The sequence below is a fragment of the Rhipicephalus sanguineus genome, chromosome 1 (genome assembly GCF_013339695.2).
Source record: "Rhipicephalus sanguineus isolate Rsan-2018 chromosome 1, BIME_Rsan_1.4, whole genome shotgun sequence".
Taxonomy (NCBI): Eukaryota; Metazoa; Arthropoda; class Arachnida; order Ixodida; family Ixodidae; genus Rhipicephalus; species Rhipicephalus sanguineus.
In genome coordinates, this window is record NC_051176.1 from 194,034,858 (window position 1) to 194,057,560 (window position 22,703).

At 45.5% G+C, this 22,703-nt stretch overlaps 1 protein-coding gene across 1 annotated transcript in view; it reads right to left on the minus strand.

The window, feature by feature from the left end:
- Window positions 1-3,092: 3,092 nt before the first annotated feature.
- Window positions 3,093-22,703, minus strand: part of LOC119404816 (FACT complex subunit SPT16) — a 135,027-nt gene continuing 115,416 nt past the window's right edge. Inside the window, exons 24-26 of the mRNA XM_037671491.2 lie at window positions 16,423-16,491; window positions 11,607-11,867; window positions 3,093-3,692 (exon numbers count right to left, since the gene is read on the minus strand). Of these exons, the coding sequence (XP_037527419.1) occupies window positions 11,665-11,867; window positions 16,423-16,491 (272 nt within the window). The 3' untranslated portion in view covers window positions 3,093-3,692; window positions 11,607-11,664. The remainder of the gene's footprint in view (window positions 3,693-11,606; window positions 11,868-16,422; window positions 16,492-22,703) is intronic.

Sequence of the window (22,703 nt, forward strand, 5' to 3'; positions counted from 1 at the left end):
TATGCGGGATTCTATGGACATGAAGTTATAAAAGTCAAATTACTGGCTGGTTGTATTGATGTTGGACTTTATGTAGTACTCAGACTTCCGATAGGATTAATGTCGACTACGAGCTAATTGTGCCTGCAGAGTATGCACTGCTATGTCTGTATTGTGAGCACAGCATTCATCCTTCATCTTATTTACCGGTACCTACTCATCGTTGCCAATCACCTTCATTCAGCACACAGTACAACCACATAAACAATGTCAATAACAGCTGTCCATCTTACAAAGTGGTGGAGGCTGCTTACAATCACTTGTGGCTCGATGATAAGTTTCCCTAAAGCTTAGTTGGGGTTTCCACTTGCTCTGCCTTTTCGCTGCCGTAACCCAAGAGGAGCAGCACCCTGGGCCCTTTGGACTTGCCATCACTGCCCAACTGGCCACTCGCTCTTGCACCGTCAGTGCGCAGCACCGTGACCCACCAGTGTTCTCTGGTGTCACTATGTTGAAGATTGGCTGGATAACTATGACTGAATGAGATCGTATGACCACTGGGACGAGTAGCTAAAACTTTGCAACATTGATTCCTATCTCGTGGACATTGCTAAATTTGGCTTTTTTAACCATGAGCACACCTTAGTACGGAAAGCCAGAGAGCTCTGGGAGACTTTTTGGAACCCTAAATGTCCACTCTGAAGTTACCTAGAGAAAAGTTGATAAATGCATAAAATTTACTGGTGAAATGTGCGCTTGTCACATTGAAGACATCCTCGCCTTTTGCTGCCTTGTTCGCTTAACTATAAAGGAGTGCAGAAATGTTCATCATGTTCCAAGGGGCATTGCACAGTGGTGGTCAAGGGTCCCAGTTTCGTTGCTGATGTCACCACAACTTGCCAACATCTGGACGAGCTGCAAGCCATCTGTATACATTCACATGCCTATGACACAAGTTGTTTCTGCATACTTTGATTTGGACCATCAAACATGAAGAGCCCCAGGTACATGCTTGGCCTATACTCTCATGCTCCAACCCCAATCTGCAACTGCTGGCCTGCATGACATCATCATAGAAAAGCAGTCTTCTGGGGCCTGCACTGCGAGCTGCAGTCCTTTGACTCCACCAACCGCATATGGCCAGGTGGAAGCCATGCAAACCACCTTTATTCATATGGTGCCTGCCATTTCTTTTTGGAACCATCTAGCATCTCTTGCACCTTGTACACCTGCCCCTGAATTTTACACCATATGTTGCTTCCCTCATCGAATTTGTTGCCGTCACGGCACCAAAGGTCATATATCACGGTTTTTGCACAAACATCATCAGTATGAATGGCAGCGCTATGATTTGTACAAAAGGGGCCAAATGCCATCCCAAGTAAAGTTGATACCATTGCCATCCTTCACCCTGTTTTTCTCTGCTTTGAACCACTCCCAGGTGCCGTCCATGGCACTACCGCATGACACTCCCCTTGCAGCTAGTCACCTGCACCCTCATCGCTCAAAAAACTAGAGGATGAAGTTTTGGAGGAAGAGCTGCATTATTCGGACACTACAATACCTCCAGAGGGCTCGGCCAATTCATTATTAGTCTCTGCTGAAGGTGTGCCTATGTTGATCGACAAGACTTGTGCTCGACTTGTGCTCTTGTCTCTGTAACAAACGACTTATGCTCTTGTCTTTGTAAGGTTACTACACTCCAGATATGGAGCTTCTTTCATGATGACAATCACTGGAAAAGTGCACCGTTAAAATTTTAATTGATGGATCTGCCACCATATTCAGTTTGCAGCATATCTTTGTGCTTACATGGCAATTCTAGAATGGGACTTTCATGTGCATCCTCTTTCATTTCTCGCCGACAACTCCTCGTTCATGACAGAAAATGATCACTCAAATGACATGCGCCAGTCACGCTTTCCTCTGCTGGTCGCCACCTAGCCACGACAAACTTCTTGCAATTACTTCCAACTCATGACAACATCCTAGTTTTTTAGTCAGCCCACTGCCTGTTTAAAAGCGATTGTTCTACCATCCAGTCTTCGATTTACCAATGGAAAAGCCATTCTGGCTGGCTTCAACATCACCAATGAGACAATTTTGCTCCCCCACTGTTCTGAGTTGTACACTACTTCACGATCAGCTACAGCTGCAGGCACTGCTACTGCTTCTACTCCTGCTAGTGCAATCAGTACCGATCTGAATCCACAGCAAAGGAGTTGCTGATGTTGTCCAAGCATACAGCTTCCTTTCACCTGCATCCTCCTCTGCTGGGACAGACTTCTGCAGCGGCGCATCGCATGCATGTGCACACACACACGTACACACACGCACACATCCATCATGTGCGGTCAACAATATTGCTTTTCTACCACTAAATGCCAGATCATCGGCATGCAAATTGTTAGCATGTTCACACAAAAAATAATCCCTCCGTCCGCAAGCCCATGGTTGTCACTGTTTGGTGCGCCAGAAAAATGGCTTGATGCAATTTTGCGTTCACCGCACCTTCAACAAAATCACCCAAAATGACGTGTCCTTCCTTTGCCTCACATTGACAATGCATTAGGTTCATTACAAGGAGCAGAGTATTTCTCCAGCCTTGATCTTTGCAGCTGACAAGAAAAAAAGCTTATCACACCTTATGGACTTAACGAATTTAAAGGGGCCCTGCAACACTTTTCCAAGTAATCATAGAAGCTTCTCCATTTTGTTCACACGATTGATGTTTTCTTAATTTGAGACAAAGCTGGCGAGAATCAATACAGTAGAATGTGGGGAAAAGGTGCCTTATGTCACCATTGCGTGCAGCATCACAAGAAGCATGCTGAGTATGATATTGGAAAAGAAGGCAGACTAGCGCCAAGGCATACTTCCACATCCCGACGAGTAGGCACAGCTGCGTATGAAGATTCTGAGGTGCTATTTACATCGATACCGTATCTTTTCGCGTATATCCTGCTCCTGCATATAACCCCGCATCCTTAAGAACAAAACCAGTAAAAATTCAAAAAAAAAAAAAAAAACTGCATAGATTTAGCTTTACAGAACAGAGCTGCCTTGTTCAAAGGCAGGCTTTTGCTAATGTAATTGACACACACATATTACTCCAATACAAAAGCATTTATTTCAACTTAAAGTAAAACCACAACATTGAACTCAAGTCTCCGTGACAAGTGTGCACATACAAACAGCAAATGAAGCATAAAAAGAGGCACACAACTTTGTAATGTTAATGAATTGACCTCTGAGGATGAGTCATTACATTGTGGTTTATTCACAAGCGAATAAAAGGGACAGAATAAACAATATTGTCAAAATTTATGTACAGTGATACTGGGCAGCTTAATTTAATGCTACACATTGGATGTGCAGCACATCGGCCAACAGGAATAGCAGGCAAAACCTATCACTCTCCACACATAGTGACACATACAAGAGCTATTTTACAGGTCTAAAGAAAGTGCAGTCCAGCAGGTCACAGCATGAACATGTCTACGTTCGAACGATGTAGAACAAGCGATGCCTTCATGTACATGAAACACGTTCACCATGCTGCAGCCAGCGCTGCGTTTCATCACAGCATTAAAAAGAAAGGTTAAAATGAGGAAGAATACGCATATCCTCTGAAGAAACTAGTTCATATTCTGTTCACGACCACTGCTTGGAGGATGGCTGCTGATCCCGTGACAAATGGATGGGGCTCCGCCCTAAAACAGTTAAAACAAGTAGACATATGTGAATACTTCTTAGTAAAGTAGCCTACGCCTCTAGGCTTATGAGATTGTTCAAATACCCATGCACACACATCCAACTGTTCAATACTCCCAAGATATTTATTCTACAAATGTGCAAGAGTAAACAACAAAATTGAAAAATGAGCTTTTGTTTTCCCTCTTACTATTACAGGGAGCCTCCAACACTCTTGAGGCACCATTATTTTATTTGTGATTTGTGTAGATTGACGGCTGGGGATAACTTTGGCATAGATCTAAGCATCGATATCAAATGATTTAATATTTTAATCATGCAATAAAGTGACTACATCGCTGCCGACTGCATCAATGCGTATTGGCGCTCGCCAGAACTACTGCGGGCAGAAATGACAAAAGAGCAGCGCAGGCCTATGCATGGATAAATGTAACGTTAAAAATGATTGTTGTGCAGCATCAAGACTGAGATTACTATTGGATTTCGTTTTTCTTTTCTGCACTTTTTCATTTACACCCATTGCAACAACAACAACAAAGAAGAGAGATCACCACAACTACAAAGCACAACAGAGGCGCTGGCAGCCATTTCGCCTCTGGCTTTTTTGCTAGCGTAGGTCAAATGTCCATACGAGAGGCTTCTCTTTTTTTTCCTCTTGCTGCTTCAGCGGGCGGCTCGTATACCCTTCCACATGCTGCGATCTCAATGTGAAGACACTATGCAGAAAGCGCATCTTTCCCTGGAGCGGACATATTCTCTTACACCAACGTTTTGTAGAGCTACGCGAGATCGGATACAAGAGTTTGCTGCCAGCCTCACTTCGTATAACATTACAATTTGTTGCTATTGCATTCAGTGCTTCGTCCTTGTGGTGAAATTGTGACTTTTCTTTTGCGGGGGGGTTAGGGTCTAGGCGAGTATTGGATGATGATGCCCACAGTGCAGATGACCAACGCAGCCTCCATTTCTTGCTAAAATTTGTGCAACTGAGAAAATTTTCAAGCTGGTCGGGCATTTTGGCGCAGCGTGGCGCAATTTCAACAAAGTTCACGGTTCTGGCTCATGGCGCAAAAATAAGGAATTGTATCAAATTGGCACAATTGGCGCAGCGGTTGCACCCCTTGTAGTGGGTTCCTCGCAAGTGCACTTCTCTTGGTTGCCAAGGAAGCCCATAAGGCTCCCATGATCTATTTCCTCAGGGTCTCAATAAAGTTAATTCCCTCTCTCTCTTTCTCAGGTTAACGCACGTTGTAAAGAGTGGTGGGAGAGTGAACTAACGACCGGGCGTCACACAATGCGAATTACGTAACTAGTGGGTCGTTTAAAGCTTCCAACCCATTACAGAAGGCTCAACCATAATTCTACGTCATCAACCCTCGCATCAACTAAAGTGCACATAATGTCTTACACATGGTACCTCGCTTCTCTGCAGAATGACGAATAATGTCGTGGTGGGTGCTTCCGAACTTCACAAAAATCATGATTGTGCCATAGTGGGTACATTGCTAGTGAACATGTATAAGTAGCCACAAGAGAGTTTACAACGGGCTCTTGAAATGCTGCTCTTTCAGCTTTCGCTGTGACAGTGCTGCGCTTTCCACGCAGGCCTGGCGTTTTTTTTTTTTGTTGTTGTACTTTGACATTTCTACAATGAGTAACTTCAGACTGCGTGCCCCTATCGCTGCCATTCTTGCTGCACTAATCTGTCCATACTTCAGTCTACGGTGGTGTACCAACTTGTTCGCGAGTATGGGGGCTGGCGTCGCTCACTCCCTCTGCCGCACGCACGCGCGCGCACACACACACACACACACACACACACACACACACACACACACACACACACACACACACACACTGATTTGAGGTGATTTTTTTTATATTCATAGAGCTGATCAGATGACTTGCTTTTCAAAACTGTTTGTTTTAAAGTGGTCATGAACCACTTTTCCAAGTAATTATCTAATGACCTCAGTATCGGAGTTTACTGCCTCCCGAATCGATTGCCGCAAAAATTTCTCGAATCCGTCAAGAATGAGCGGAGTTACGGGAGTTTGGCGCACACTCTCAGCGCTTTCTCTCTTTTCTCGTGCCGACGAGCGCACTGGAAGCTAGACAGGGAGGGATGGCACGGGGGTAAGAAGTTACGTCAGCGCACATCATGAAACGCGATCGCACTCCCGCCGTGATTCGCATGCGCAAGTGCGGCTACCGTGTAAATTTAGCAGACTGAGGAGTGCGGCGCGGGCAAGTGGCGGCACCCCGTGGCAAGAAGCACATCTCATCCGGCTATCGGCCAATAAGCATGCTATATCTCTTGCGACGTAAACTGGCAGATCCGCGACGTCAACGTGCAGACGCCCCGCCCACCGACGAGAGTGAGAACCGGCAACTTCGCGCTCCGCTTGTGGCCTTTACGCGGCGCGCACGACTAATATTTTGCAGAGCAGTTCATAGCCGTGTCAGCTTTTCGCAGGATGTGTTTTTTCAACAAGCCCAAGGGGTGTTTCATGACCCCTTTAAATCAAGGAAGAATCTGCACAAACAGTACACCCAAATTTAACTTGATCATCTGAGCATTGCATCAGCAAACTTCCCAGTCTAAGTTTGGCGTTGTAGATACGATGAGTATCAAGATCCTGCTACGTGTAGCTGACAAAGCAAGCTACTTCGCAGAAGTCTTCAGGATAAGCAGAGTGTCAATTTCTTTGCTGTTAATCGATTAATACTTAAGCAAACCACATTGAGCTGGTTGTGCATAGTTATAAGATTATAAACGACTACGAATTTATATACTAGGTGTCGTTCCTTGCCCTCCTACTTTTCCCAGCTTCGGTGGGGATGGACGGAAAAGCGACGAAGTGGCCCTTTACTCCTCCCCTCTGGTTTCTCCAAGTAAATAGCCTACGTAAATTGTGAAAGCTCACATTTTCCTTGAAAAATGTGGGCGATTATAATGCTAAACTACCCCGTATTGTTTCCTTCCGTATAGGTCGCTAGCTGTTAATGGTTGGTCGAAATTTTCTGGGTCATACTCACAACACCTGCTCGTAAATCGACAATAAATTACGCGTAAGTGATCCGCCGCGTACTCACCACGTACGCATTACTACGTAAAAAAAAAATTTCATGACAGCGTATTGTTTGTCATTGGTTCTTCGCTATTCGTCAAAAATTTTCAATGTGCCACAAAATTGCCCCCTTGATACGCGACGTCACAAGTCTGCGAAAACTCGCGGCGTTAAAATGAAGCATCCCCCAATAAGCAGCACATTACTGTGCTGAACAATAAATTGTTTTTTTTTTTTTTTTTCGGAATAGCCAGACAGTGTATCTTCGTGAACGTAATTTAAGAAGGCTGCCTGCCAATCACATTGGCAGCGGCTGCTTATAGCAGCGGGCGAGATAGAATCATCATCATCAGCCTGTCTACGCCCACTGCAGGGCAAAGACCTCTCCCATGTTCCACCAATCAACCCTGTCCTGTGCTTTCTGCTGCCACGTTATACCTACAAGCTTCTTAATCTATCTATCCACCTAATTTTCGGTCTCCCCCTCACGCGTTTGCCATCTCTTGGAATCCAGTCAGTTACCCTTAATGAGCACCGGTTATCCTGCCGACGTGCTACGTGCCCGGCCCATATCCATTTCTTCTTGATTTCAACTATGATATCCTTTACCCCCGTTTGTTCCCTAACCCACTCTGCTCTCTTCCTGTCTCTTAAGGTTACACCTATAATTTTCCTTTCCATCGCTCGCTGCGTCGTCCTCAATTTAAGTCGAACCCTCTTTTTAAGTCTCCAGGTTTCTGCACCGTAGGTAAGTACCGGTAAGATGCAGCTGTTATATACCTTCCTCTTGAGGGATAGTGGTAGACTACCATTCATGATTTGATAATGCTTGCCGAATGAGCCCCGTCCCATCCTTATTCTTCTAGTTATTTCACTCTCATGGTTCGGCTCCGCTACATGCTATTTACAAAAGTAATTGCTAACAGAATTAATACGACATCACAGTTCACTCAACCAAGGGCGCAGGCAGGATTTCGTACAGGCTTCTCAACAATAGACCATATTCTTACTATCAATCAGGTGATAGAGAAATGCGCGGAATACAACCAATCCCTATACGTAGCCTTCATAGATTACGAGAAGGCATTTGATTCGGTGGAGACATCAGCAGTCATGCCGGCACTGCGGAATCAGGGCATCGACGAAGCCTATATAAACATAATGGAAGAAATCTACAGCGCATCCACAGCTACTATAGTCCTCCATAAAGAAAGTGACAGAATCCCAATAAAGAAGGGCGTACGGCAGGGAGAAACGATCTCTCCAATGCTATTCACCGCGTGTTCACAGGAGGTTTTAAGGGACCTAGGTTGGGAAGAATTAGGGATAAGAGTTAATGGAGAGTATCTCAGTAACCTGCGATTCGCTGTTGACATTGCATTGATGAGTAACGCGGGAGACGAATTACAGCTCATAATGACTGAACTGGATATGGAAAGCAGAAGAGTAGGTCTGAAAATTAATATGCATAAAACTAAAGTAATGTGGAACAATCTTGGCAGAGAACAGCGCTTTGCGATAGGTGGCGAGACACTGGAAGTTGTAAAGGAGTACGTCTACTTAGGACAGGTAGTAACCGCGAGATGGAATCACATCTGTATAATAGATACCTTCAGTTCTAGTATAACGATGTTGAGCTGTTTTTGAGCGTGTACAACTCTCTGTGAACTCATCGTTGCTGACACCGAGGTAGAGGGAGAAATAAACATTATTAGGAACAGACACAATCTTTTGCAGGTAGGCAGCCTTCTTAGTCCAGGAAGCCGTGGACGCTGATCATTTCCCTGGTGAGGTAGATCAAGTAACGGGGCAAACTTGAAAGCTGGGCTTCTCAATGTGCTCGAGTCCACTGCCTTGTTACAAGCCGCCACGATCGCTGCAGGCTACCAGATAATAAGCCAAGTGTTTTGTGGCCATGCTGGAGAAGTGTTGCATGGCCCCTTTCTTCTCAGCAACAGACACGGCCAATGGCTGATTTCATGGTCGCGAACGCATCGTCGGTAATGTTTACATTGGTAGTTTCAAGTTCAATAAACAACAGATATAAATTTATCTCACTTCGGAAGCACCGAAGTAAGCCCTCTTAGTACTTCCCGTCTCGATCAATGGTCGTCTGCTTATTTTGTTTGTTTCCATATTCATATGAGGCGGCACGAGGCGTAGTAAAGCCCCTGCTATTTGGAACTCTGTACGGACCTGAGTGGGTGGCTTGCCTTGCATTGAACACACTACCACCATACTTACAGATTCATAACATCAGTTCCAAATCCACTGGCACGCTGGCCAGTCTATGCTTTCTCTTTTATGTGCTTCGCAAGCTAGACGCCTTTGGCAGATGCCGCTTGGTGCTTAGCTAATTGAAACTGCTTCAAAATGCACTATCTGGGTTTCGCTACTATCCGTCAGTCAACCTGACGCAGTACAACAGCGGTGAGCACCAGGTGCTCGCAGAGCCTGGCCATGCTTCAGAACAACCGTAGCATGGCAGCGCCAGTAGTGCTTGTATGCTACATAGTTACCGCGGGCACGATGGGGTGCCGCGGCAGTGGTCTCGCGATCTTACCGGTGCTGTAGTTTTTTTTTTTTTTTTTTTTTTTTTGAAGCAGGGTTGAGGCATATTATCGGGAGATTTATGGCCCCGATCGTACAATCGGGAAGACGGGTCAGAAATCGGGAGTCTACCGGGCAAATCGAGAGAGTTGGCAGGTATGCACCTCCCACTGTTTGCAGCATGTGCTGTTTGTACGGCTTCACAGTCGCCACAGATCTAAAAAATTGAATTATAAATGTTTGACGCCGTTTTTCATGTTACCATTCCGTGATTAGATACTGAGCGACCGTTCAGTATCTACAGTATAACCTCGTTACAACGGATCTGTTTTTAACAGACATTCGGATATTGCGTACCAATTTGCGGCGTTACGCCGACCTCCGTATTTGTTCCATTGATTGAGCTTCGTTTACAACGGATTCTGGTACAACGGACATTCGGATATAATTGACTAAAATGTCAGGCCAGCAAGGTGGTCAGGACTCCTTTAGAGCGGACTTTTCTACCACGGACATACCAAATTCAATAACTTCCGACTTCAAACATCGCTTAGCATACTTTCGGGACGGGAAGAGCGCGCCGCGGATATCGACGTACCGATTTAAGAACGAAGGCCGCCGACCTCCGGTCTGTGAATGATCAGCTATGCCTAGCTGTAGCGACAAAAAATCGGCACGCAGCGTGCTTCGTGTTGCGTTTTGGGACGCTGACGCGCGAAATTGTTAGCCGCTGCCACCGCTTCTCCGAGCGGTCGCTGCGCGGCGAGCTTGGCTGAGGGGTCCGCTGTCGATGTGCAAAATGCCCATCCGCAGTTCTGAGGAGCTAGCGGGCGATGCGATTCGTTGCTTGCGACGAAGGACATTGCGGCTTCTTTGCTTTCGCATGTCCGCTAGCGCGATGTTCTTGCCCGCAAAGTTCGGATTGTTCTCGTACATCGGCACCGTCAGCGGAGTTAGGCCTAGCCACGACATCGAGTAGAAAGCTCAGTTGCAATGTGCGCGGCCGCAGTGCCCGATGTTTCAGAGTACGTCATGCTCGATTGCGAGTTCAGAAAGTTGTCCCGCGGTGGTCTTCGTCATAAGCTCCGAAGTGCTGATAAAAAGAACCTAGCTCTAACAGCGGGTCCAACGAATACGTTTGCGATGTTCGCGACGAGTGCGGCGCGCTATCGTAATCTGATGATTGAGCTTCCGCTTGCGGCTGCCAAACTAAAGCGTTCTAAATTATCGCCGACCCGTGAACACAGAACGAGTGCGAACGCGTCACTAAGTTGCGCAATTTTCGACAGCCGCGACCTTGCGACGCACAAGCAGCAGACGACGATCCCGCAGCGAGCATCACGGCAGAAGCAGCCAATCGGAGGCCTTGAATTGAACTTCAAACATGTGCTTTTTGTACGCTTGTTACTGAATGGAGGAGCTAGCTGAAACGGAGAACTTGAACACGGAGAAATGCTCTTCATGACGAGCCCAGAATAGTGGCGACCGGTTGCGCCGTTGCCGAGCTATAATTTTGAAAAACGCTGTTTTTTTTTTTTTTGCGATTTCCGCAGTTTTATCCAAGTCGGCAGACGCAAAAAAATTTTTTATAGCACTTCTACATAGTTTTCAGTGAAGATATTTTGAAATCAGATAGAAAATGGGCTACGAAAACTGAAAATGCGATTTTCCAAAAATCACTTTTTTTTTGGTCCCCCGTTAAAAATAAGACCATGTTTGTGACTCGTAATTCTCTCTGGTTATAACAGACCCATTCAGCGTTTACATAAAAGTCTGTTGTAACAGTACTTGGATTTTACATACTCCCTTTACAACCGACCAAAATCCTCTTCATTATGAAGGTCTGTTGTAATGAGGTTATACTGTAATTACGGAATGGTAACACTGAAAATGGCGTCCATTTTCTGAAGCTTTCCACTGCACTAAAGAAAACAGGCACCATAAAAGTCGCTTGTCGATCCCTTTAAATGATGCTTATACTTTTCTAATAAATACACAATACCACATGTTTTCAATTCACAGCTTCAGCCTTCTCTTGAACATGGTTGCTTTGTTTACGGGGCTTAACGTCCCAAAGTGATTTAGGTCATGAAAGACGCCTTTGTGAAGGTATCGACCACCATGGGTCCTTTATTGTGCACTGGCATCACACAGTGCAGGGATAGGCCTCAAGCATTTCATCTTCATTAAAATGCGAATGCCACAGCCACAATCGAACCTGCGAATTCCAAGTCAGCAGCCAAGAACACTAGTGTTATTTCTTTAATAAAAGACAACTTTGCAAAAGCTCACCTTTGTTTCCAGCACACTGTTGTTTTCTGCGCAAGGAAAAATGATGGCACCTGAAGTCTCACTTCTTGTGTTTCTTACGCTGCTCAGAGCCCTTAGTGTCAGAGTCACGCCGCCGTTTAGCACTGCTACCATTCTTCTGAGGGCTTGCAGTGCCCTTCTTAGATGGACCTCTGGAATCTTGAGCAGGACGTTTGCGGTCCATTCCTTTTCCACCCTTGCGTTTGGTGTATTCGTCCTCAAACTCATTGCGGTTTCGGTCAGCTGCATTTGAATTCACAATTCAATAGCACAAGTGTCAATATATGTGGGAGCTTAAATCACAGTGCATTGTATAGCAGCAAGCAAATTGAACAAGGAAATTGCCAAACACAATATTTTTTTCTACATCATTGGCAAAAAGACCAGTGGTAGAACAGACTCGCTACATGGAGCAGGAAAAATGCTAATTTGGAGCAGGTGACTTGACCTTGCTTTATGCCGTTACGCACTTGTGCTGCTGGCAGGTACCAGTTGGACAGTGCTCCGCATCATATAAGTACAGTGGAACCCCGCTGTTACGTTCCTCACTGCTGCGTTTTCCCGGCTGTTACGTCGTTTTCCGCCGGTCCCGGCACAGCTCCCATAGGATACAATGTATTGGGAACCCCGCTGTTACGTCGTAACTGTCGGACCGTTCCCGTATGATACGTCGCGAAGTGCGCTCGGAGCCGACCGAGTGACTACCAAAGAGAGCGGCCATGATGCATTTTCACGCAGCTTGGCCTCGTTTGACCGTAATATTAGCCGCATGAGAGGCGCAAGCAACAGAATATTTCAATTGATGCAAACAAAAGCATGGCCTTCGAGATTCAAATTGCAAAGATGGCGTCTATGACGTAACTGCTCGCGAAAGCAAGGCCTTCGAGATTGGCATTTACTACAGTCGACTCCCGATAATTCGAAGTCGCTTAATTGGAAGTGGAGTGGGGGTCCCGTCAGTTTTGCATGCAGTTCAACAGGAAGAAATTCTCGGTAATTGGAAGCTAGAGGTCTGAAATTTCGGTTAATTCGAATTTATTTTCAATCGAATTCCCGGAGGAAATCGTAATGTTTATTAAATTTCCTATTTTTGAAGTGCTAAACAACAATGCGTGTGCGACCGGCACCCAAGGGCATCGCAGTTGACCACAGCGCCGCAGCTCAAAGCGTCAGCTGATGGCATCGCAGTTGCATGCAGCGCCCCAGATCACGAAGCGGCTGCTCCGGCGGTTCCGGTTCCGGGCCTCATTGTTGATCTCGTTACGGTCGTGTGCGGACTCAGCGTTTCCACGTGTGACGAAGCTCCACGTGCATTTACTATGGCAACTCGCGGGCCTTATCGGACGCGTGACTTGGCGACGGAAGTCAAAATTTTGAAAGAAGTTGAACAAGGAGGCACCGCCAAGCAAGATATTGCGCGGAAATACGGCATCAAGCCTAATACCCTGTCTAACATCCTGAAGAACAAGCGCTCGGTACTGGACGCATTCGAAAATGACCAGTTCAAGATGTCTCGCAAGAGAATGCGCACCGGCGCCCACCCGGAGTTAGAGCAAGCGCTGCTCATCTGGATTCGGGAGGCTCGAAGCAACAGACTTCCTCTCAGCGGCGATATCGTTGCAGCGAAAGCGTCATCGCTTGCGATTATGCTAGGCATCGAGAACTTTGCTTCGTCCGATGGGTGGCTCACACGGTTCAAGCAACGCCACGACATGGTGTTTAAAAGCGTGAACGGGGAAAGGGCTGCCGTCAACGCTGCAACATGTGCTACGTGGAGGGAAAATCAGCTTCGCAAATACTTGGGAGAATATCGGCCGGAAGATATCTTCAATGCCGACGAGACAGCACTTTTTTACAGAATGTTGCCCGAGAAGACGCTGACCTTTAAGGACGATGACTGTGCTGGAGGGAAGCGTAGCAAAGAAAGAGTGTCGGTGCTGATAGCGGCGAACATGACGGGCACTGAGCGATGTCGCCTGCTCGTGATAGGCAAAGCTGCTAAGCCTAGATGTTTCAAGGGCGTGAAAACGCTGCCTGTCGACTACGCGTCTAACAGGAAAGCGTGGATGACCGAAGACCTATTCAAGGATTGACTGACAAAATTGGATCGCAAGTTCGCATTATCTAAATGCAATGTATTGCTCCTTGTGGACCAATGCAGTGCACACATGAATGTGCCGCCCTTGAGTGCAATACGTGTCGCCTACCTGCCAGCGAACACCATCGGTGTTACAACCACTGGACCAGGGGATCATCAAAAACGTGAAAGTACTGTACAGGAAGCATCTTCTTGAGCGGATGCTGTTGTGTATGGACAATGCATGTCAGTATGAGGTGAGCCTTCTCAGTGCTATCCATATGCTGGCGCGAGCGTGGGGTCGCGTAAAGGATGAAACCATTGCGAACTGCTTTAGGGCGTGCGGCTTCATTCCAAGTGGTGCAGATGATGATGCGTCTTGTACAGTGGGGGAAGAAGACACAAGTGAGCTTGACGTCGACGGTCTCCTGCCAGCTCTCGGCGACGTCCCTTTCGAGGAGTACGTTGCCACTGACAGTTCGGTAGAAACGTGCGGTGCACTGTCGGACGCTGAGATCGTGGAGATGGTTCTGCCCAGCGAGCCTAGTCACGAAACTGAGGTTGACGACGACGACGCCGCAAGTGAGCCACTACCGCGGGCTGCTGATGTAGCCGCAGGCCTTGCCCTTGCGCAGCGGTTTTTCACTGCTGAGAGCAACGCCGAGGAAGCACTCAGGCACATATACAGCCTGCAGGTCTTGCTTTCTGCTGCAAGATTCAGCAAACAGAAGCAAACGGCAATCACAGATTTTTTCTCATAAACTGCTTTGAAATAAATGTATTTTTCGTTCATTGTGGTTAATTGGAATTCCGCTTAATTCGAAGTTTTTCGCGGTCCCCGTGAACTTCGTATTAACGAGAGTCGACTGTATTGACAAAACCATAGCCTTTGAGATTTGTATTGCACAAACATGGCGTGTATGACGTAATTGCTTGCGAAAGCAAGGCCTTCGAGATTGGCATTCACTTCTGCCATCGCGTTGGCGTAGACTCATCATCATCGTTATATGTCGGAGAACGGGAGGAGTTCGAGCTGGTTGGAGCTCGCATGGTCGTGCGTGCGGTTCGCGGTCGGTCTCGCCGCGCCGGTCGTGATTGCGTGTGCTTAGTTTTTTCATGTCTACAGCTGTTGGTGTTAAAAAAATCACATACGTTGATTACATTTCTGTGGATGAGGCCGTCCTAAGCTCCGCGTTTCTATCCATCGACTAGATCGCGGCTGAGCGCGCCAATTTTCGTGCTGCTCGTAAGAATTGAAATAAAATTCTGTACCACTAAATATTTTGCCGTTTTTCCTGTTTTTCGGCTCTTACGTTTATTTCCTACGGTCCCTTCAAAAACGTATCAGCGGGGTTCTACTGTATCAGTGAAGCTAGAAGCATATCTTCAAATGAAACTAACAGCAGTAGTGAGTGCCAGAAGATCATTTGCTTTGCGGTCACTGAATTGCTGCAGCGGTATGGCACTGCCTTTCGTGCTCGGCTTCTTTGGCACGTTGCGATCACCAGCTCGTGTGATCCCCCGTGCAAGCGCCTCCTCTGTATCACCGTATGATCAAATAAGGGTTGCATTTTGCAATCAGTACGTGATTACAGTTTTGAACTTTTAACAACCAGCACTGACTCACAGCTGTGCTGTTTATTTATCACGAAGTGATCCAACAAAGCAGCAGCAAATCAACGAAGTTCTTCTGTAAACTAGTGGTGGTCCAGCCAGTTTACGATATGGAGCAATTTTTGGAGCAGTAAAAAAGCCGTTTTGGAGCATGTTTGGAGCAAGAGGGACTGTGTTTTGGAGCAGGTGTGGAGGAGATAAAGAGAGCATGGGATCATTTGGAGCAGTACAACAGTAAATCTGCAAATGTTTAGTGTATATTTTTTTAGTGTGCAAACAGGTCAAGAAATTATGCCACTGCAGGTGCTCAAGAACACTTTGTGCTGATCTGGTGTGGCTAAAATGCACCAGGCAACACTGCACGGCTTTTTCTTGCGTAAGAATTGGCAACTTTCTGTTGGACTGCACCGATGACCCCAGGAATGACACTGCCGGCACCAACAACGAATCTTGTGGTGATGGCAGTGAGGACTCAGACTCTGAATAAAGTGAGTGGGGTCAGTAATAGAGCAAGAGAAAAATAGAAGGGCAGTGTGCAATTTATGTAGCACTTACATAACATACCATCTTTTTTAAAGGAAAATTTACTCCACGTAATGATAGCACCTCTAAATTTGCATCAATATTTTTTTTGGGGGAAAAAAAAAAAAGAATGCGATCATTATGCAAGTAAATACTCAAACCTCAATATAATGAACACGGATATAAAGAATTATTGGTTATACCGAAGTAAATTAAAAATAGCCTTGTCAAATATAGTGCTATGAATGCACGTTTATAACAAATTTTCGGATATGACGAAGTTATTTTCGTGCCAGATGTGACTGTTATAATGAGGTTGTAGTGTAATTATAGTACAGAAGCACTATAACTCAACTAGATACTGTTGACTTACACTGCTTATTCTGACCACATTTAATTTTGACTGTATTGGTAAGTAACACAAGCCATCTACATACACTTTTTAAAAACATTTCTTGGACTTCAAATGTTCGATACTTAAAACAAATTCTACAAGCCTCACAGAGGTTCGAATGATCAAAGCTATAAATACATTTATAGAATAGCAATATAATTAAATGAGACACGCATGACAGAAAATCCTACCTTCTCTAGCTTCTTCTTCAAGCTCAGACCAGTCTTTCCCACTCTCCTCGCTGCTGCCAATGCCACCACCTGTCACAAACAGAGAGTAATAATACTGTAAAAAAGGTATCTACATTTCAACCATGCCAGGACAACACCACACCACACAAGAAAAATTCAAATAACAAGGAAGACTTTTTGCACGGCCTAAGTACTAATTCCAGAGAATTAGCAGTGATGCTACTGAGGAGTTCTGATTTGGAGCAATTTTTGAAGCAGCAAAATTTACATTTTGGCGCAGTAAAAATTTCCATCTCGGAGCCCTTTGGAGCAGGTAATTTTGCATCTGGGAACACCCTGGGAGCAGCTAATTTTACATCCTGGAGTACACTGGAGAAGCAAGTTGCATTTACATTCAAGCCCCTGAATATTTATTATATGTGGCTCTTATGAAGAGCAATACATATTTTGATTCATTGCAAATCTCACGGAGAAAATCATCCGTTATTTCACTCGATAATGCACAAATAAGGGCGTCATGCAGTTAACCGTTCTAGATTAACCTCTTCAGCGATTATTTTCGACTCTAGCAAATAAACAGAACACTGGATCAATAAAATTGTACTTTATGAAATGGCACTCTCAATACATCTATGTGGTTATCAGCAGATGTGGTAGAGAAACAACACGACGTACAACAGTAACTCAATGCTAAAGAAGAGGAATTGTCCCAGGGGCTGGTTCTCTGTATTATACACAACTGATGAAACCGACAGACAATTAAGCCAAGGAAAGCATAGGGGACATTATTTGTCGTTTGTTAACTGTATTGTAACGATTCTCACTTAAATTGAAATAAATTAAAGTGGGCGAAAAATCACCCTTTCTGTCGGTGGGATCCGAACCTACAACCTTCGAATATCGCGTCTGATGCTCTACCATTTGAGCTAGAATGAAGGGTGCTCCCCGTCCACCTTATTGTAGGGTATTTGTGTGTGCTTAATACCTGGGAGTGTTAGCCAGTGCCACCTGCAGCCCAGGCGGTGAGTGTGGAACACACTCTTTTTGCCAGAGGGCGTCACAGGGCACGTGATTATTACAATACAGTTAAGAAAACACAAATAATGTCCCCTATGCTTTCCTTGATTGTCGGTTTCATTAGTTGTGTATAATACAGAGAATGAGCCCATCAGACAATTCCTCTACTTTCATTCTTTCATAACAGGGCTTCATCCCAGCAGATTTGATGCCTTAGGTCACATGCGAGGGTTGATTGGCCAGCCGCCACCTCATGCAAAGACCACGTGCACCATGATGCCCTCTGGCAAAAAGAGTGTTCCACACTCGCCGGATCCTACCAACGGAAAGAGTGATTTTTCATCCACTTTAAATTCTTTCAATTTAAGCGAGAATCATTAGAATACAGTTAAGAAACCACAAATAATGTCCCCTATGCTTTCCTTAGCTTAATTTTAATTGTCTGCCGGTTTCATCTTTAAAGACGATAGTCTTTCTTGGGGAACTTAAACGCAGAAATTTTGGTCTGTCTGACTTTCTGTTTGTCTGTCTGTCACCCGATTCAGCCACCCGACCAAAGTTGAACCACTTGCTTACCGCCCACCCATCTTGAACTGGTACGGCTGTTCATACTTGTGAACGTTGTCGATCAAAAAGTAAACATTACGCATATCTGAGGTGCAACTTCACTAGGTAAGTATTAGGTGGTGTGTTCCTTTAAGGGGGGACATGGGTCCTGAAATTTTTTTTTTAATTCTTTGTCGATTGAGATGAAACTTGCGGAGTTTATGCATATTGGTGTGCAGATTTCAAGTATGCAATTATTTTTCTAGTATAACATGTAGTTTTTAAAATATCAAACATTTCATATGCTTTTTGGGAGCCCCAGTTTGCCTAAACTGAGAGAGTTACAAAGTAATTAGGCACATTAGAATGACCTGGAATGAGTACAGAGTGCAAGAAAACAAGAATGGATGTTCTAAGCCCATTTGAACAAAAGTTGTGGCATGTTGAATATTTGTGGCTGAAATCCCAGCTTGGAGTAGACTAATTTGGAATGTTCATCGTGCCATAACTTTTGTTCAAATGGGTTTAGAACATCCATTCTTGTTTTCTTGCACTCTGTACTCATTGCAGGTCATTCTGATGTGCTTAATTACTTTGTAACTCTCTCAGTTTAGGCAAACTGGGGCTCCCAAAATGGCACATGGAATTCAAAAACTACACATTGTACTAGGAAACAAATTGCATATTTGAAATCAGCCCACATATATACATAAACTCAGCGAGTTTGATTTAAATTGGTAAAGAATTGTAAAAAAAGTTTTCAGGCGCAGTGTCCCCCCTTAATAGAAAATACATAGATACATAATTCTAAAGACCCTAGTTTCTTAAGCTGCGGCTGCGCTGAAAATGGCATGCTATGCGCGCCGACGAACGCCCTCTGCCACGGAGGAAAGAAACCCTCTGCACAAGCTCATGTTTCCCGATGTATTGCCAGATGGCGTCCATATCTCACGCAGCGTAGAATTACTGTATATGCTACCTTTAGGTAGTAGAGTTGCGCATCTGTCTTCTAAATGCCGCTAACAACCATGCATTGCGAAGAAGCTGTCGCGCGGGCCAATTTCTGTATTTCTCGACGCCGCCGCTGCAGCGACCTGAATTAACACTATTCTTCGACAGCCAATGTCTATCGCTGGTGACACACCAGACATGTTAATCGGCGACACGATAGGCATGTCGCCTGCAAAAACGGAGTGAGACTTCACGGTATAGCTGTGGTTGTTAGCTGGACCTATGCGCAACTCTGCTACCTAAAGGTAGCATATACAGTAACTCTAACGCAGCGTAGACGCAGCGCCTCCTCTATCGTCTTTACACAGCATTTGCTGTGGAGCATGCAGATACGCGGCAAATTTTTTGTGTATCAATGCTAAGGAGTCACACTGTCCCTAATGCAATCCCCTAAGATGACCCCAAGGCGAAAGCCAAGTACTTTTTCTTCTCGATCGATTGTACTGCTGTGCGCAACATGTCACTTTGCTAGCCTCAGAAAGCCAACCTCCTCAGACACTTCCTTCCCTCTAAGGCCTCTCTGTGCTGCAGCAAGGTCATTCTTACAGTGCTTCCAGACTAACGTTCGCGCATGCGCCAGGTTGCCTGGAAGATGGAGATCCGCTTCAAGTTGAGCTTCCGCAAAAGTGTCCGAGTGCATTCAATGGGGGACTACATGATTTAGCAAACTTCGTTTTCCTTTTACATGGGTGAGATGGCTGAAACTGAATTGGGAGCAGTTTTCGGAGCAGCAAAATTTCGATTTTGGAGCAGAAGAACCTTGATTTGGCGCAGTTAGCGGCATTTAATATGTCGTCCTGGGAGCTTGAAAAAACAAATTTTTAGCAACTTGGAGGAAACAAGTACATATTTTAATTGGCTTAGAATACACATAGCACTGAAGTAGCCTTTGGAGAAAGATTTTTCAGGAGATTATCACCAGGTATGAACTACACTACTTTTTATATACCACATGAAAAATTGAGAAAAGGTTCTGTAAACTAGATTCTCCTCAAACATAAAAAAAGTGAAAAAGCATCACACTGATCAAAAATTTTAAAAAATTGTGATTGCACAATTGTAGTTACATAGCAGCAGGCCTTTGCTTAGGATTAGTGATATGATTTAGCAGATTACTGCTTTGGCTTTTTGTACGTCTGCTTCGTCTGCTTATTTAGCTTTTCAAGCTTCCTAAGAGCTTCCTGTAGGTCAGTGTTACTCTATGTCAGGAGAACATCACAATAAGAGCCTTCAGCTATCTGGTCGGCCATGTTGTTACATAGTGTCAAGCGTACTGCACGCTTTTAACCAGACAACTAAAGCGTGCTGCACCGCCACTCACTGCCACCTCATGCGGGACACCCTTCAACAGTGCGGTGCGAGTGCCAAGAAACCTCGCTGCACTGACAATCTCGTCAAATGCGCGCATATGGTACTGCAATAGCGCCACTCGCTTCTACTGGGTGACAACACAAACACGCTTCGCATCAGTCTGCTGCCGCCTTCTCGTGCAAAACCACTAGAGCAGGGGTTCTCAAACTTGCTGGCCTTGGGGAACCGCAACGGCTTTTCCAGCGTGCCGTGGAACGCCTAACTTTTTCTTGAACATGAAGACAACCAAAAGTGTGTGTGTGTGTGTGTGTGTGGTGTGTGGGGGGGGGGGGGGGGGGGGGGGGTGAAAACGCTTCTTGACGTGCGCAACCATAGTAGTATTAACACTGCCCGCGTTGGTCTGTTCTCTCTTCTTTAATATCGAAGGCCATCGCCCCCACCACAGCCCGCGAGTGGCGCAAAGCACCCGCTGGCTGCACGATTCAAGATTCAGGCACCTCGCACCGTAAGCAATCTGTTCACGCAAACAATGCGCCAGACGTACAAAGGGCAGTTTTATTTTCTGCAAAACAAGACAGGAGGCATGCCAGTCGCACAGCAAAACAGCCGTCGACCGATGCACCAGTCGTAAAGCTAAGCCTAAATGCTCGTGTAGCCCACAGCCAGCACAAAGCGACGCCTCTTACGCGTATCAAAGCAGTCGTCGTCAGTTTCAATTACAAAATCGACATAAAGCAGTGGCAAATCACCGTGTATGAAAACTGTGTAATGTGAACGCTGACGCAACATGAGCCCCGAATAAAGCGCCGTGCCAGTTAATATCGTTTGAACTGGTTTTTGAACGCTCACGAGCATGAATTACCAGCGCTGCGTGCGTTCTGTCTCTACGGGTCCGCAAATTGTGCAAGTTTCATGGCGCACACTAGACGAGGAATCTTTAGTGCTGCTTCCACGTGGGTCTCTCGCTACCCGCAGTCACCTGATGTGCGGATACGGCGTGCGATGGCTTCGCTAAATGCAAAATGCAATGCAAATTTGATTGTCTAAATAAATAAATTAGTTGATAACGGGGGTAAAAAGGGAGCGGGCTGCATTCGTTCTGGCAGCTCGTGGAACCCTAAAATGTCCTTCACAGAACCCAGTTTGAGAGCCCACGCACTACGGCATCGCGGAGATGCATTGCGTGCAGGAAGCTAGTTGCACCATGTTGACACCACAAGGTGCTCGCAACGGCAAATGCACGCGTAGGTGACCACATGCAGCAGCATCGACAAGATAACCGCAGTGACAGCAGGAACAAGCTATGCACAACAAAGAACCTGCGATTTTTCTTTGTAATATCACATATTTTAAAGAAAAATGAGCATATTTGTCACAACCCAACTAACCTGCACAGTATTTTTTAAAATTGAAACAGGGCATGTGCAAATGTCATTCTTTTTGGTTTAAAGGGAAGTGGAAGCAACTTTGAATAGTAGCAGGATTTGACTTTCGGTAGAATGCAATAACCTGAAAAATATGTTACGTTTTAAAATTTACCATACTTTGAGCATACAAGCCGGTATAACTAGGTTTTAAACTTAATAAATGATGAATGTGAGGGTAATATGTTCATTTGACCTTGAGGTAGGGCTTCGCGGCAGGGCGGATTTCCCCTGGATAGGTGTATTCACGGTAGAGCACCCTTCCACTGCAGTGAAACCACCTTTACAGGGGTTACATGTGGTTTATATATGTCTATTCGTTCATTTCAAATACTTCTGGGGTTTAACGTCCCAAAACCACGATATGATTATGAGAGACGCCGTAGTGGAGGGCTCCGGAAATTTCGACCACCTGGGGTTCTTTAACATGCACCTAAATCTAAGTACACGGGCCTCAAACATTTTCGCCTCCATCGAAAATGCAGCTGCTGCGGCCGGGATTCGATCCCGCGACCTTCGGGTCAGCAGTCGAGTGCCATAACCACTAGACCACCGTGGCGGGGCCATTTCAAATACTTCGAAATTTAGAATAATTTAAATTCGTTTTGAAGCGAATTTGAATACTGTAATATACGTTTGAATATTCGCACAAGTCTAGTTGTCAGCGATTAAGTCGTACTGGCACATTTGCCGCCTGCCACCATCATGCCTCTGTGCATTTCCAGTGCTTATCCGTAAAGACATCGGCGCAATGGCTGCACTGCACCTTAGCGCTGTGACATTTGCCCCTTCAGACTTTCGAGATGCTTCACCCTATCACACTCTGGCATTGCGGCAAAGTTGCTTTTCAGACTTTGCTACGGCCGCAAACGGATCGACTCATGAAAGCGCTGGTTCGACGCTCTCACCGAACAGGCTATAAAAGCAGCATTCGATCCAGCGTGGCCATGTTGCTGTCTACAAGCCATGGCG